A 17,222-nucleotide genomic window follows, 5' to 3' on the forward strand; every position below is an offset into this window, starting at 1 on the left:
CCAGCGGGACACGTGAAGGCGTGGAGAGCGGATCAGCAGGAGATGGACGATAGCGCAGACAGCAGCAGCAGGACTCTGCGCCCACGGAGGTAACCAGGGGCAACCAACAGGACCCACAGTGATGGAACACGGGATGGCAGAGTAGACCAGGAGCTGTAGATCCAGGAGTGTAGCGGATGGCGACGTGAGCAGTAGACTGGAAACACAGGAGAGCTGAGATGAGGCGGCAATGCACAGGGGCAGCGGATAGGAATCAGCTAACAGTCACAATGATGAACACAGGCGAGTTGCAAGCTGGAGTCTGTAGTGCACGGAAGCAGCGGATAGGAATCAGCTAACAGTCACGGTGATGAACACAGGCGAGTTGCAAGCTGGAGGCTGTAGTGCACGGAGGCAGCGGATAGGAATCAGCTAACAGTCACGATGATGAACACAGACGAGTTGCAAGCTGGAGACTGTAGTGCACGGAAGCAGCGGATAGGAATCAGCTCAGGAACTTGATGATGATCAGGTGAGTGGATGTGAAGTGAAGGCTGGAGTGCACGGAGGCAGCAGATAGGAATCAGCAAACAGCCATAATGATAATAATAGCGTTGAAGTGATTTAGAAGACTGTAGTGCACGGAGGCAGCGGATAGGAATCAGCAAACAGTCACGATGATAAGTTGATGGTAGAAGTGGTATGGGAACCACAGGAGTAGAAGTGGTTTGGAAACCACAGTGGTAGAAGTGGTTTGGAAACCACAGGAATCAGCAGGGCTGAATACACGAGGAATACAGGAACACCTTCAGAGACTCATGGGGAATGAGACTCCAAGATCAGGCAACGTGGTGTTGACCACAGGTGCTTAATATAGGGAGTGTTGCCTGATCTGCCAATTGAGTTAAAGGAACATACACTGAAATGTAGGAAAGGGCTGCGCATGCGCAGACCCTCAGGATGGCGGACGGCCACGGTTCCTAAATGTCCGAGAAGAGGCACTCACGGTCCGGTGAGTGACACATTGTCTGCAACATAGCTTAGAATTCTATGGATTCTAGAGGGGGTGAGATATAGTCTATTAACCAGTTTGATAAACATTTCAGTATGGTTTAAACACTTGGACATAAGGAAAACATTTACATAAACCGCCTGCCACTGATCCTCTGTGAGGGATACCTGGATATCTGATTCCCACTGGAGTTGACTAAAACTTTTAGCAATTGGATCCGGGGAGGTGAATCTGTACCAGAAGGTGATCCCAGCTTTATTGTCTCCTTTCGTTAGCTTCGAGAGAAGTAGGGCTGGGGGGGGGGGGGGCAATCTATTTAGGGCTAATTGGGTCCGAACCGTAAGTAATTTCTGTAGTTGGGCCGTTACCTGAGTAAGTTCCTTTTTAATCTCTCTAGATGGCTGGGCCTAATTTTGAGCCTCAAGCCCTTGAAGTTTGGCTTCTAGCTCAGAATACATTTTTTAAATAAATTGTGTCGATAAAGGATTTTTAAAAATTTTACGCCATAAAGGGACAAGCCTGGGTCACCCATGTGTAGATCCCCTAATACTGAGCTCCGGAAGTGGCAATTTAACTTTTACCACTGCCGGTCAGTATCACTTGGCTGTCTCGGCAAGGTTTTATTCATAAATTAAAGCAATATGACGTTTTCTATAGATGTGATAGGCCCAATATGATTTAGTAGCTGTTTTATATAAGGCAACATGCATTTTAAAGACCCTTTAGGGGTCCTTTAAAGTCTTGTTAACAAACTGAGGTGCTAATTAAACATTTCCTGTTCTTATATTTCAGAAAATGTGACGAAGAGTTATTTATAGAAAAAATGTATATTTCAAAGTAATGGTTATTTATAGTTTCTTTTTGATCATGTTTTCTATGGGCAAGTAACACCTGATACCTCACTATATGAATTTATTTCCTTTAACACGTAATTAATTCAGCTCAGGTTTTGCCATTGGATAGTAGCAGAACATTATTACAACATAAGATAACTAAGTTTGGTAACTACAGTATGCTGAGCTAAAATTAGATAAATGGATGCATGAAATTTCCCTACAGGATAACTAGGGATTTCTACTTTATTATATCTTTTAAAAATGATACTGACAATGTCAGTCTTGTATAGTATGTACCATACCATTAGATATATTTGTGTTTATTTAAGTATGAGAGGAGTCAGCGCCTCTGCAGCTAGGGTGGCTTCTCCTGTCGTGTATCACTGCATTTGCGACTGAGGGGCATAGTGTAGCCCCTCCTGCTCCCCCAGCCATGTATGATAACAATGGCCCTGTTCCCTCTTCTTTTCTGTCTGGGGCCATATTTTCTCCTTTCACCCCAGAAGAGCTGCCAAGGTGGTCCTGAAAGTGGGCCAAGGGACCCAAGTCTGCCCCTCAGCTCCCCCTTCACCTTGTAATATCTAAAGAGGTTTGTGGGGCATGATCTTGCCAGGGGGTCACCCCCCCCCCACCTGCTCCCAATGTGGTTGCATTTAGACAATCCTCTGCAGCCTGTGGAGGATCCAGCGCTGGGTCCGTGGTGCTGGGCAGTTCTTCCACTCTACCCGTCTGTCATATGTGGTTTGGGGGAGAAGGAGACCCAGGAGGAGGGGCTCCTTCTCCATGCACGCTGCAATCCCATATCTGTTTACTGACTCTTCTTGCACCTCCCCGCAATCGCTTCCAGATCTAGTCGGGGCCCTGGCTAGGTCTGAGGGCAGCCTTCACAGCTTCACCCCACCCCTTTTTCCATGTCCAAGGGGCTTAGTTCTGGGGGCCCTGCCGTCCCATTCCAGTGGGCTTGCCTTTCCTGGTGGTCAGTTCGGCGCTTGGCCATTCCTGCCTGGTGTTTTTATGCCGCAGTTGGGGCCTTTTTCCCAGGCTTATCCTTGGTCACTCCAGTACACTGCACCCTCTATTGTGGAGCACCTCCATGACCGGTGAGTAGTGTGCTGTGCCCTCTGATGTTTGTAATAACCCTCCTCTCCCAGCAGTCCATGATTTGACTGCTGATGGGTCTGCCGCAGGGACCGAGCTTGGTCGTCCTCTGGTGAGATGGGTCTGGTGTATGTTTCCAACTGTTTCCATTGGTTCCATCTGGTTAAGTTAAGATGGTGTACTTTCTGTAATGATATTTTACTTGCTTTTTCTGATTGCCACAGCTCTAGCGCAGATTTGTCTGGGTCTGGTGCATGCCCCAGTAAGCTGGTTAAGAATTTGCGCAGGTACTTTGCAGCAAAAGATGGTGCGGGTGCATTGCAGCATGCTTTGTGTGCTATGAGAGGCCACCGTATAACAGGGTACTAAATGATGCAGTGTGCTAGTTTGGTCATTTTAAGTGGGGTGTGTATGTCAGTGTGTGACAGGATCTACAAGAGTCATTAAGTGGACATGTTCGCCATTTCGGAGAAGGCCAAGAAAGTTGTGTCCACTGCGCAGTCAGGGGGGGTAGTGGGGAGGCCAGTTGCAAGACCTTTCATAACTGGATGAGCGGCATTTACATTTATGCAGCCTGTTATTTAGAAACCAGGCCCCAAGAGTACATAGACTTGTTGAAATATATACACATTATTCATGACATGTACTTGACATCCATGCCCATATGTGGCTGGATTATGATGAGGAATTCCAGGCCAAGTATGATGGTCAACCGAGTCTTCTTCTTGGCTTCAAGGACTTTGAGGTATGGCTGAAGGATTCCCAAGAGGCTCGGGTTGGAGTCTTGGGTACCCTGTCTCGTAGGCTGGCTATGCAAGATAGGCCCGGCATACCCTTTTCTATGGGCGGTAAGTGGCCTTCAACAACACCCACTGTCTTAGGGGAACGGCGTGCAAGTTCTTGCATGCTTTTCTACTCTGTGGAGGGAGTCACACAGCCAATTCTTGTGACAGAACAGCCAGAAGCTGTAGGGACAGAAGCCCTTCCGCAGTTGTTCCTTAGTAAAACAGATTATCTGGTTCAATTGGCTGGCCTGGGTAGATTGCCTGACTGCTACCCCAACAAGGCAGATGCTGAATTTTGCATTCAGGTTTTGGCCTGCTGATCATGGGGTCTGTTTGGACCTTGTCAGTTAAGAATTTGAAATTAGCAGGTTTGTTTCCGAGTGTCCTTGCGGAGAAGGTTAGCAGGGACATCTCGTTAGGGTGCATGTATGGCCCTTTCTTGGATCCACCTTTTCGGGACTTATTTTATCTGTAGGGGTGCTCCCTAAAAAAGCAGCGGGGAAGTTTCGGTTGATCCAACACATATCACTTTCAACAGGTGCAATGGTTAGCAACGCTATTCCTGAACCGGATGCGATCCCAATTCCGACATTGCAAATTGTTGTCAGTTAACCTGTCGACATGAAAATGTTGGCAGGCTAAATGCCTCCTAAACATTTCTGTAGTGTGTCTAACCAATCATTTAAGTCCGCTTTGGAGTTGGTTAAGGTGTTTGGTCGGGGCTTTACTGGCTTAGGTGAATTTTGAGTCCGTTTTTCGTCTTCTCCCTCTGCACGACAAGCAGTTTCCTATCATGGGTTTTAAGTTAGCTGATGGGTTCTTCCTTGACAAGTGCCTCCCCATGAGGTGTGCGATTACCTGCTCATGTTTTGAGTGCTACAGTTCCTTCCTGCATTAGGGATGGGTCATTCTGGAGTCCCCATTACTTGGAGGAATTCCTGTCGGTGGGGACGAGTCAATCCATGACCTGGTCGGACACCTGGTTTTCTGTTATTTGGCTTTGCCAATGATAAGAAAAAGGGTTAGAGTACTCATCTGTCTTATTTGGCCATTTAGATTGTCATGGTTATAGGACTCTGTCGGCTGCCTGGAAATTGGGTCGGTAAACTACATTCGATGGTTGCTGATATCTGGGGTCCCAAAAGTGACTTTGAAAAAGGCGCAATCTATTTTGGCATTGTTCAATTTTACCTGCTGGGTGATCCCTAGAATAGGATTTTTTTGACGCAAGTTTGAGCAGGCAACTGTGGATTTCCCCAGGTTTCACTGCCTTTCCTAGGATATCAGGAGGATTCGGCAGTCTGGGACATTTTTCACAGATATTTCAATGGGGTGCACTTATGTATAGTAGAGAGTTGCAGTTATTTACGTAGATAGCAGGGCAGTTGGGTTCGGTGTCTATTTTGCCAGTGATTGGTGCGCTGCACCTTGGTGTGGCGTTTGGGTTAGTTCTGGTTAGACTGCTAACATTGTACTGCTGGAATTTTTCCCTATTGTGGAGGCGGTTGAATTGTGGGCACCTAGGTTTTAAGGCAATCAGATTGTCTTCTGGTGGGATAATCTGGGCGTTGTGTAGGCCCTTACTAAGCTCAGTGCATCTTTCCCCCCAGTCATTAGCTTGTTGCATAGGCTGGTTCGGTGTCGCCTGTATTTTGATATTAAATTCCATGCTGGGCATATGCCAGGTGTTAAGAACGTGCTGGCTGATACCTTGTCATGAGGGCAGGGGGATAAGTTTAGGGCTATGGCGCCCAATTCGGCCCTCATTTTCCCGCCTTGTCATGCTTCCCTCTGGCAGACTGTTAGGCCAGCATAGTAGGTTTGGCAGAGTTGTTGCTTGTCTATACCACTCTACGGAAGTATCTATCATCCCTGCAGTAGGGAGTCGATTTTGGGGATGCTGTACAGTGCAGGCTTTCTTTCTTTTACTTACCGAAGCTGGATGTCCAAGGCGGCAATGTCTACCACCTTGGCAGGTATCTCTCTCTTTGCCAGGATCCACGGGCAAGTGGATGCGGCGTACAGTTTTTCTCATTAGCATGTGTTTGCTGGTCTGGGCGCATGGGTGTCCAGTCCTCCCTGACCAGAGGAAGCTAATTAGCCCACTATGTTAAGGGACCTACTGGGGGCACTTGCAGGGGTGGCGTTTGATGCGTTTGATTGTGCATCATTTAGCACCGCTTTTGTAATGTTGTGTTAGCACATTCCAAGTGAACAAATTGATAGCCTCTTCTATTTGGCTCCATCCCCGGGCATGTTAGCTAAGCATGTAATTATTGGCGCTTCCTAAGTGGTCTGCAAAATGACAATTCCAGAACTGATCTGCTAGGCTGAGGCCGGTGGGTTACTTTGTTCTCTAGGAGAAATTGCTCTGTTGGCCCTGTTAAAGTTGCCCCTATATTTGCCCATATGCGCTCCTATACAGTGGAAGCATTGTTATGGGTCCACCGCTCACAGAATACCAGTTTACGGTTATCTCTAAGCAAATTCTGGGCTTAATGGGTCTAGCTGCAGCTAGACTGGAGCTACATCTGCAGCTGTAGATGGTGCGTCAATTCAATGCATCCAGCAGTTCAGCATGTGAAAGTCAAATGCTTTTAAGAGGTATGTGCAGCTTTCTCTGCTATCCTGAATTTCTGTTCTACCTTTCTACCTTCAGCTGACACAGGGCTTTGGTTGCTTGTTGCTTTTGTAAGCAAGGGCGACAAGGGATTTTGCTTTTTTTAAAAAAATGTTTATGTTTTTATCCTGCCGCTCTCTGCTCTGTACCAGTATGGTCTGGCACTGTATTGGGCTCTTCCGCTATGACATGCCTTAATGTCTCCCTGTATGATTGTGTTGGGATTTCTATCATGCGCTACAGCTCATCCACTGCAGATCTGGGTGGTTGGCCACTCCTTTGTGCACTGGGATGCTTTAAACCAGGCAGCAGCAGTCACTTCCTCCTTTTCTGCACCTGTGGTGGATTCCTGGTTGGGTCAGCTGTATTTGCACTGGGCATTTTTAGAGCGCTGCTGCCCAGGGAGATGGTCTGTCAGGGGGTGCCCCTTATTCTAGTGATACATCTAGGGGGGTGGGGTAATGATTTTGATCATGTTACGTCCATTGGTCTAATTTTGCACATACAATCCGACCTGGCGTGGATACATTCCCTATGGCCTGACTTGGTCCTCCGGTGGTCTGATATAGTTCCCCATAGTATATGGAGGTCTTTTCCTGATGGGTGGGTGAAAAGGCGTGTAGGAAATTTAATTCGGTGATGGCTAGGTTTGTGCGCCTTTTTGGTGGTTTGTGGATCAAGCATCATTTAATTAAATCCCATTGTGCTCAGCCTTTATAGGTTGGATAAAGTTCACTTGAAGGAAGAAGGTATGGGTTTGTTCTTTGGGCAGATTCATGGGAGTTTAGCAAGTTTTAGTTTAGGTATGGTGGTGGTACTTGAATGAACCAGGCACAGTCGTAAAACATTGAGCAGTCGGCAGACTATGCTTGGTAGGAGCACATTAGTTTTATTTATGTAATGACTGAACCCGCCTCCCTTCAAGGGTAGGCTTTGGTTTTGGTGCAAGCACTGCCTTAGGGGTGGGTTTGTTGGTTGCGTTCCATCAGCCCAGTAGGGACGCGGGGTCTCGGACGCATGGGATAAGGATAAGGCATTCCCAAAATTAAGTATAAGGGTGCGTTATGGTGAAATGGTCAATACCATGTATTGATATCAAGAGGGTTAATGACCTCACTGTGATATCAGGAGCATTGGTCCTAGCTGAACTGACTATCATTTTTTCATCTACCATACAATGTTTTCATTTTAATAATCTTCTTTATTTACCAAGCTATGTTTTTTTGACCTTTATTATTAGTAGATTAGTAAGAAGGAAGGTGAAGAGGGATACTGACTCTTATGTGAGAACATCACAACAAGCATTTTAATGCTTTATTATTTAAATAGAGCACTTTTTCCTTTTTTGTATTTAAGTATTTTTTTCTATGTTTTACTTATTTTACTCCAGTTCCGGTGAGCATGTGCGAGGCGGCAAGCTTGGTCCAGCGTACGCAGACGGACCTAAGACTCCTCTTACCACTGCCAGCCAGTATCGCTCTGGAGCTGAGCATCGCTCATTTGCTCATTTTAATAGTAAATTCAAAATTTTCTATTGCTATAAGCAGTGGAATAAAATCTTTCATATGGACTTCTAATAGTTAATAGCCCCCTTTGTGTGAGTATTTTATGACTTATAAATAGATACTTTGTTTGTCTGTAGTAAGCACCCTGCGGTCATCAATAAGACAGAGATCATGTATATGTAGTTTTACGTAGTTCTACTGGATAATACTTATCTCATTTCCTGGGCGGTACTCTAACAATAGACACCGACAAACTTCTACAATAGCTGAAGTATTGTTTCATCACCCATTGCCAGGATCACACAGGAGCAGGTAGAGTCTTGTCCTGTAATTTATCCTGCTACAGACATACAGGGATTAAACAATCATACTTTGGCAATTACAGTAAGTAAATCCAATTGATTACCTGCTGTACTTACAAGGGCAAGTCTCTGATTTCTCTCTGGCAGGTAGTAAAGCTTCTGCAAATATATTCTTACCAAGCAATGGCTGGTTGTGGCAGCTGTGGATCCATAACAGCAGGCTAAGGATACCTGTTGGTATGCTGGGATAGCTATAGGCACAGTCCTAGATACCTTATTATAATCCTCTACTGGCATTCACATGCTGAGTCTTCATAAGACATGTAGTATTCTGACATATTACAATATTTTACCATCCTTAATGTAACAGATGAATTTTAGGAATCTGCTTAATCTGTCTGGTTTTTTGAGTTTCATTTTTTTTCTTGTGTTTTATGTCCAATTTTTTGGGGGTATTTTAATTAGGTTAGTATATTATTTTCCTTATAGGGTGAAAGGAAATTTTATGCAATGTTTTATTACTGTAGAAAAAGCCAAGCTGCTGACACCTGCTAGCAAACCTATTTCAAAGGGATCAACAGCTTAAATTACACAGAAAACTTAAACCAGCTCTACTACATAAGAAACTTCTTCAGAGAACCCGACATTATTTAGGTAAGACGGATGCTTCATCTCGATTTTGTGCTGTGGTTTGTTGCTATTACAGCATGTTATAGTATATTATTGACAATTTAGAGCTTTTCATGCTGATGGTCTACTTACAAATCTGGATGACCAACCTCTAAAAATACTTTTTATTGACTTTATAAAATGTGCTGATTAATCACATTTTGTCCAGAACTGAAAGCACAAGTGTAATCTACTTTATAACAGTAATATAATAGACATACATTGACTGAAATAGTTTCAGAAACCTACACTGTCTCAAAATTATTTATTTAACAGTTTTGTGTTTTTTTGTGTAACAATTGTTTTTTTTCTTACTGACTGTCAGTTAATGTACCGATGTTTGAAATCACTGTTAATAGTTTGATGACCATAAACATATTTGCAAAAACAATCTTCTATAGTCCCCATTTAAATGTGCGGTTTGCAATTTGCGCCTTGTGTTCGTTGTTGGCGTTTGGCGTGCACCGGTCGTACTAAAATTTTTATTTTTAATATATTTATTTTTAAACAGTATTTAAATTGTGTTTTTAAATATTAAAAAGGTAGCTTAACATTTTTGTTTTTATTTTATTGTCAACTAGTGTTCAAAGTTTTGCTATTCGCAATAAAATATATCAATTTCAGCACAAGTGATGGTACAGGTTCCAACGTGGTCAAATTTGTTTGACTTTCTTGAATTCACTTCATTTTAATTTTTTTTTAACAATATTTTTATTAGAAGCATTTTATACATACAAAAATCATGACATCAATCAGAAGTTTTACAACGTTGTAAAGGAAATAAATGTATCAGCTTAAACAAAGAAAGTTATCAAAAAAGTTTAAATAAAACCTTTGTAGGAGACTGATAATTAATGATACAATTGAATCAGATATTCATTGAGACTAATAAACAGCTTAATATGGGTATCAATGTGCTTCACTTAATTTTTTTAATTAATTTAATATTTAAACAAGTCCAGCAATTTTTTTTTGTACTGATTTGATGAACCATTTCATGAAATTATTTGCATGATTTCTACAAAATGACGTTTCTAATTATAAAAAGGCACAATTATAAAACACTTTTACAGGTATGATTGTTATAAAACTATGCATGTAGTTATTCACATATTCTTTTGAGCTTTCATTGAATATATACTAGACTAGAATATTCATTTTGTCTAATTCCTATGGTATATTACAGAACTTGTCTTTGCAGTGCAGATATTTCCTCATAAACCAAATATGACAAACAACTTTCAGCATGAAACAGTGGACGGAACATTGAACAATATCCCTGAGGATACAATGTATGTAACAGACCCTATTCCCAATTATATATTGGACGATACAATATTTCCTCCTCCTTTTATTGATGACATAATCATTGAAGAACATAAACATGTACGAAGCAAAACAACTAAAAACAGCGAAGTTGCAAGCAGCCAATATGGAATGAATATTTTTATCGTAGGACTTCTTTTGATGCTGGCCACCTATTTGAACATTTTTGGACTGACCGGAAGTGATAGACTGATTTTCTTGATCATCTTAATGCTAATTCAAGTGGTGTGGATGATCTTTTATATTTCTATAGGTGATAGAAAGAAATGGGCCTCTACAGAAAAAGATGGGCACGCTGGGGCCAGGTGGCTGAGATGTAAGTTAAAATGTATTTCTTAGTATTTGTTACATATAGTGCTCCTGTTCCCTACAGTGGAAGCAGCCATATTGTGTCCTGAACCAATATTCAGAAAAATGCAGCCACAGTTCTGTCCCAAGTACAGTGGTCAGACTAGAAGGACAAATTGGATTAAAAGGCTAATATTCCTCAAAGTAATAACAACTTTATTAAACACCAAAGGAATCACCTGACAATAGTTGGAAAGGGAAGGGAGCTACCCTAAGGGTGTGGTTCACAAAAAAAGACAATACACTATTGTGCTCTACCATAAGTAATTAAGGAAATTGAAAGAAATTAAGTCAGGATGAATGTGCTTTCCAAAGAATATACATATGTAATACATAGTATGTGAAGGAGCGCTACAATAAAGTAGGTAATGTGAAATTGTTGTATAATATTGTACATTACATTATTGTAATACTAATATTAGGCTATGGGTAAAATCTTTATAAGTCCTATTGCTGGTGTACTGTAGATCATGGACTTGTGAACCATATACTAGGTAGAAATGCTATAGTATTGCTAACCCTGCCAATCTTATTCATATATCCCCACTTCCCTCTCTCCCCTTCTCCTGTGACCTCTGGAATTCCAGAACTGTCCATAATAAACTGCCCTCTATCCACAACCTCTTCTTATCTAACTTTCTTAACCTTCTTGCCATCACTGAAATCTAGCTCTCCAACTCTGACACTGCCTCTCCTGCTGTTGTCTCCTATAGTGGTCTCTTCTTCACCCACTCTGCCAGACCTGGTGACTGTCCAGACGGCGGGATGGGCAATCTCCTTTCCTCCACTTGCACCTTTAGAGTTATTTCTCCTGAACCCTCCCTCTCCTTTTCCTCTTTTGAAGTCCATTCTATCCGTCTTTTCTACCCTATCCATCTCCATGTCTCTGTAATCTACTGACCCCCTCATCCCATTTCCCTAATCCTCGACAATTTTGCAGATTGGCTTCCCCACCACCTCTCCTTTGACCTCGGGGCCATCATCTTAGGCGACTTCAACATCCCCATCGACAACTCCACTGACCCTGCTTCCATCAAGCTGCTTGTCCTCTCTTTCTCCCATGGCCTCTCTCAGTGGTCCTCTTCCCCTACTCACTGCCTTGGTCACTCCCTTAAACTTGTCCTCTCCCACCTATGTGGTCTTTCTGATTTCTCCACTTCTCCCTTCCCACTCTCTGATCACCATCTCCTCTCATTTACCCTCTCCTCATCTCCTGCACCCCTCCCCATGTTTAGACCTACCCAGACTTGATACAATCTTGACGCTCTTGATCCTGCTTTTTTGTCCTCTTCTCTTAAAACTCTTCTCTCACCTATATCCTCCCTGGCCTGCCCCAACCAGATGGCCTCCCTCTACAACCAAGCCCTCAGCTCCGCTCTTGATGCTGTTGCCCCTGCCTCCTCTGTCCACCCTCATTGTTCCAAACCCCAAACATTGTACTCCAAATTTACCTGCTTCCTTCAAAAATGTATCCATACTGCCGAACGCCACTGGAGAAAATCTCGCTCCCTTTCCTTCCCTTCAAGTTCATCCTCTTTTCTTACAGGTCTGCCCTCTACCTCGCTAAACAATCATTCTTTAAATCTGTCATCTCTTTACAGTCCTCCAATCCCCGTCGACTCTTTTCAACCTTCAACACTCTCCTATGCCCCCCTCCTCCCTTCCCACTAACGTTGCCTCCTTTTTCTCCTCTAAAATTAAGACCACCAGGCTCAAAATCTTCTCCTCCAATCAGTCTTCCATCACCCCCTCCTCTCATCCCTCCTTTCCTCCCAACCACAATCGCCTCTACTCCTTCTATCCAACCTCGGGTGAGGAAGTCCACGCTATCATTTCTTTCTCTCCCCCTTCAACCTGCCCTCTGGTTCTTATCCCTTCTCGCCTTCTTCACTCCTTCTCCCCCGCCACCTGCTCCCACCTCACTCACCTCTTTTATCTATCCCACTCAACTGGCATCTTACCCTCTTCTTTTAAACATGCTCTTATCTCTCCCATTCTAAAAAAAAATCAATCTTGACCCCACTTCACTCTCTAACTAGTGTCCTATTTATTTTCTCCACATTGCCTCCAAAACACTCAAGAGTCTTGTCTGCAACTGTCTCACCACCTACCTTTCTGAACATTCCCTTCTTGATCCTCTCCAATCCGGCTTCCACCCCCTCCACTCCACTGAAACTGCCCTGGATAAAGTCACCAACAATCTCCTTGCAGCTAAAGCCAGGGCTCATTTCTCCCTTCTTATCCTTCTGGACCTCTCAGTAGCATTCAATACTGTTGACCACCACCTACTGCTTCTCAATATCCAGTTCATTGGCCACTCCGGCACTGTCCTTCCCTGGATTACCTCCTACCTTGCCAACTGCTCTTTCTTTGTTTCCACCTTTGGCTCCTTTTCCCCCCTTCCACCCTTCCAGTTGGGGTCCCACAGGGCTCTGTTCTTGGCCCTTTACTCTTTTCACTATACACCTCCTCCCTGGTTGAGCTCATTACCTCCTTTGGTCTCCAGAACCACCTTTATGCCGATGGCACCCAATTCTACCTCTCTTCTCCTGACCTCTCTCCATCCCTCCTTGCTAGGGTGTCCACCTGCCTTTCTGCCATCTCCTCCTGGATGTCCTTCAGATTTCTAAAACATAACTTCGCTAAAACCGAAATTATTGACTTTTTTCCATCTAGAACCCCCTCCTACCCCCCCTGAACCTCTCTATCAATGTTGACAACTATTCTATCTCATCTGTTCCCTAACTTCGCTGCCTCGGTGTCACCCTTAACTCCTCTCTCTCCTTTACCCCCCACATCGATTCTCTTGTCAAATCCTGCCACTTTCAGTTACGCAACATTGTTCGCATTCGGCCTTTCCTCTCACAGGACGCCACCGAATCTCTCATCCACTCCCTGAACATCTCTCGGTTGGACTACTGCAACCTTCTCCTCACTGGTCTCCCCCACTCTCATCTCGCTCCTCTTCGTTCTGTAATTAATGCCGCCACCAGACTCATCTTCCTTTCTCACCACTCCACATCTGTCTTCCCACTTTACCATGCCCTTCATTGGCTCCCATTCCCCTACAGAATCCTCTTCAAGCTCCTCACCCTCACATACATATCCCTCGCCAACTCCACTACTCCCTACATCTCCAAATTCCTCTCTATTTATACTCCTTCCTGCACTCTGCAATCGGCCAATGATCGTCGCCTCTCCTTCCCACTGATCACCTCTTCCCACTCACGTATTCAAGACTTCTCCCATGCTGCCCCATTCCATTGGATTTATCTCCCTCGTGCTATCAGGACCTCCCCAAATCTTAGCAGTTTCAAATGGGCATTAAAAACCCACCTCTTCTTAAAAGCCTTTCAGTCATCTGCCTAACTACCCACCTGTCGGCTACCTCTCCCTCTCTCCCCTTCCTCCTTCTTGCTCCATTCAACCCTGTCCTCATTTTGCCTTCCTTATGTCTTCCGTTTGTCCGCCTTTCCCCTTAGATTGTAAGCTCTTCTGAGCAGTGTCCTCTCTCCTACTGTTTCAACCACTTTTTACTCTGCTCCTCAGCTACTCTTCCCACCTCCTTCTTTAGCCTCCTGCCCACTGACTCCGCTCCTGCTTTTCACTGCTCCTTTTCTAAAGCTCTTAACCTGTTGCTGCGCCCACACTCCTGGGCACACCAGGTTTCCCGCTGTCCTGACTTTCCCTCACCCTCACTCTTTCCTTAGCTGTGCTCTCAGCTTCCTGAGTTATTGTGATGCTTGTTTATTGTACTGTAATGTCATTCATTGAACTAATAATAATAATGAAATTGTAGGATATTAGTCAGGTGTGTTAAATATTATAATTATTATTATTATTATCGTTTATTTGTTTGGCACCACAAGGTTTCCGCAGCACCGTACACAGTACAAACAGTAGACTATACAGGGTAAAAACAGTACAGAACAATAAACACAAAGTACCAGTACTCCAGAAACGCCAGGCAGGCAAATACAGTAGAGATGGAGTGGAAGAACAGGTATGGAGACAGGAGAGAAGATGGGTCCTGCTCATATGAGCTTACATCATAAGGGAGGGTAAACAAAATAGGCACAGAAGGGAGCCAGTGAAGCATAGGGGAGAGAAAAAAGGGTCCAGGGAGAAACAGAAGAGGTGAGAGGTTAAGTGGATGGTTGGTAGGCCTTAAGGAACAGGTGAGTTTTAAGCAGGGGCGGACTGGGACCGGGGGGCAGGGGGGCATCGGCCCCCCGGGCCGCTTAGAATTACAGCTATTAGGGCCGCCCGAAAGTAAAAACCGGCGATAAATATGCTGCATATCTGTGATGCAGCCGCATCACGTGTCATGTGATGCAGCCGACTGTGTGGCATGCGCCCCCCGGGCCAACATCTGCCAGCCCGCGCCTGGTTTTAAGTGCCCGCTTGAAGGAGCACCGATTGGGTGAGAGGCGGATGGAGCAAGGGAGGTCGTTCCAGTGAAGGGGGGCAGCGCGGGAGAAGTCTTGGATTCTTGAGCGGGAAGAGGTGATCAGAGTGGAGGAGAGACGGTGATCATTGGTCGAGCGCAGGGAGCAGGCGGGAGTGTGAATGGAGAGGAGGTAAGAGATATAAGGGGCAGTAGACTGGGAGAGAGCCTTGTAAGTGGTGGTGAGGAGCTTGAAAATTATTCTGTAGGGGAAGGGGAGCCAGTGTGAGGCAAGACAGAGAGGGGAGGCAGAGGAGGAGCAGCGTGAGAGGAAGATGAGTCTTGCAGCCGCATTGAGTATAGAGCAGAGGGGGGCGAGGTGGGAGCAGAGGAGGCCAGTAAGGAGGAGGTTGCAGTAGTCAAAGCGGGAGATGATGAGAGCATGGATGATAGTTTTGGTGGCATCTTGAGAGAGGAAGGGCCGGATGCGGGCAATGTTACGGAGTTGGAAGCGACAGGCTTGGGCGAGGGATTGAATGTGGGGGGCAAAAGAGAGAGAGGAGTCAAGAGTGACTCCTAGGCAGCGGATTTGGGTGACAGAGGAGATGGTGGAGTTGTTAACAACGATAGAGAGGTCATGGTGGGAAGAGAGTCTGGGTGGGGGAAAGACAATGAGTTCGGTTTTGGAGATGTTAATTTTAAGAAAGCGTGAGGACATCCAGGAGAAGATGGCTGAGAGGCAGTCAGTTACACGAGAGAGGAGGGAGGAGGAAAGATCAGGAGAAGAGATGTAGAGTTGTAGCGTTGAATATCATCAGCATATAGGTGATACTGAAGACCGAACGAGGAGATGAGAGCCCCAAGGGAGGAAGTGTAGAGCGAGAAGAGTAAAGGGCCAAGAACAGAGCCCTGAGGGACTCCAACAGGGATAGGGGAGGGGGTGGAGGAAGAACCAGACGTGGAAACAGAGAAGGAGCGGTTAGCAAGGTATGAGGTGAACCAGGCATGGACAGAGCCAGAGAGGCAGAGAGAAAGAAGAGTTTGCAGCAGGAGGGGGTGGTCCATGGTGTCAAAGGCCGCGGAGAGGTCGAGGAGGATGAGTATGGAGTAGTTACCCTTGGATTTGGCTGATAGGAGATCATTAGTAACTTTAGCCAGGGCTGTTTCGGTGGAGTGGAGGGGGCGATAGCCGGATTGGAGAGGGTCAAGGAGGGAGTTGTCAGAGAGGTGTCTGGTGAGGCGGCTGCAGACAATCCGCTTAAGTAATTTGGAGGCATATGGGAGAAGAGAGATAGGGCGGTAGTTAGCAAGAGAGGTGGGGTCAAGATTGGGTTTCTTGAGGATAGGGGAGATAAGAGCGTGTTTGAATGAGGATGGGACAACGCCAGAGGAGAGTGATAGGTTGAAGAGGTGTGCGAGGTAAGAGCAGGCAGTAGGAGAGAGAGAGTGAAGGAGGTGGGAGGGGATGGGATCAAGAGGGCAGGTAGAGGGTGGAGAGGAAAGAATAAGGGAGCGAACTTCTTCACCTGATGCGGGGATGAAGGAGGACCACAGCTGGTTGATGGCAGGAGGTGAAGTGCTGAGGGTGGCGGGAGAGGGGTGGGAGGAGGAGGAAATATTTTTCTATATTTTATAAATGCATGTTAAACAGCTTGGGCAGCATGCTAATCGTGGCCACCTACCTGCTCCACGTTACCGCTCTACAACAGTGAGAAGGGTTGGTGCGGAGAGTGTTGCTGGGTGTGCTATTAGCACACTGAGCACATTTTCTATTTGTTCTTCTCCTGGGTGACCGGTAGAGGTGGGAGATAATTTTTTTTCCTGACACCAACTTTTAATAGCATAGTGGTGATGGCTCTTCTTTACATATGTAATTGTAACTTGTACTTGCCTACTCTGCTGGAACGCCTGGGTGACTCACAAATTTTGGGGAGTTTTCCACCCTGTCTGATTCCGCCTCTCCTTCTTGTAAAGAGGGCGAGGCCTTTATGAAGCATATTCAATACAAAGCTGACAATTTCCTGTGAAATGATGTTATTGATTTTTTATCCTTTCCGGATGACTTTGTCATACAGTAAATCTGTGTATTTTTTTTTATCTAGGTGGCATAGTCCTGTTTGCAGCGACCACACTAGTTATGCAGGCTCTGAAGTTAGGCTACTTCATTGGATATTCAAAATGTATGTCGATAATCGAAGGGATTTACCCGGTCACCCATATGGTTCACACCATTTTCCAGGTATGCAGCCTAAAAAACATTGATTGTGTTTAATCTTTTATTTTCTTCTAGTTCAATAACACAAATGTCAGTGTTCCAGTTGGTTCCATATATAAGATCTCTCTGATCCTGTGCTG

General features: G+C 45.0%; 1 protein-coding gene across 1 annotated transcript in view; it reads left to right on the forward strand.

Moving 5' to 3' along the window:
• The first annotated feature begins 3,589 nt into the window (after positions 1-3,589).
• LOC142159315 (proton channel OTOP1-like) overlaps positions 3,590-17,222 on the forward strand; it is a 68,063-nt gene continuing 54,430 nt past the window's right edge. Inside the window, exons 1-3 of the mRNA XM_075214423.1 lie at positions 3,590-3,773; positions 9,993-10,448; positions 16,970-17,106. Of these exons, the coding sequence (XP_075070524.1) occupies positions 3,590-3,773; positions 9,993-10,448; positions 16,970-17,106 (777 nt within the window). The remainder of the gene's footprint in view (positions 3,774-9,992; positions 10,449-16,969; positions 17,107-17,222) is intronic.

The sequence above is a fragment of the Mixophyes fleayi genome, chromosome 1 (assembly GCF_038048845.1).
Source record: "Mixophyes fleayi isolate aMixFle1 chromosome 1, aMixFle1.hap1, whole genome shotgun sequence".
NCBI lineage: Eukaryota > Metazoa > Chordata > Amphibia > Anura > Limnodynastidae > Mixophyes > Mixophyes fleayi.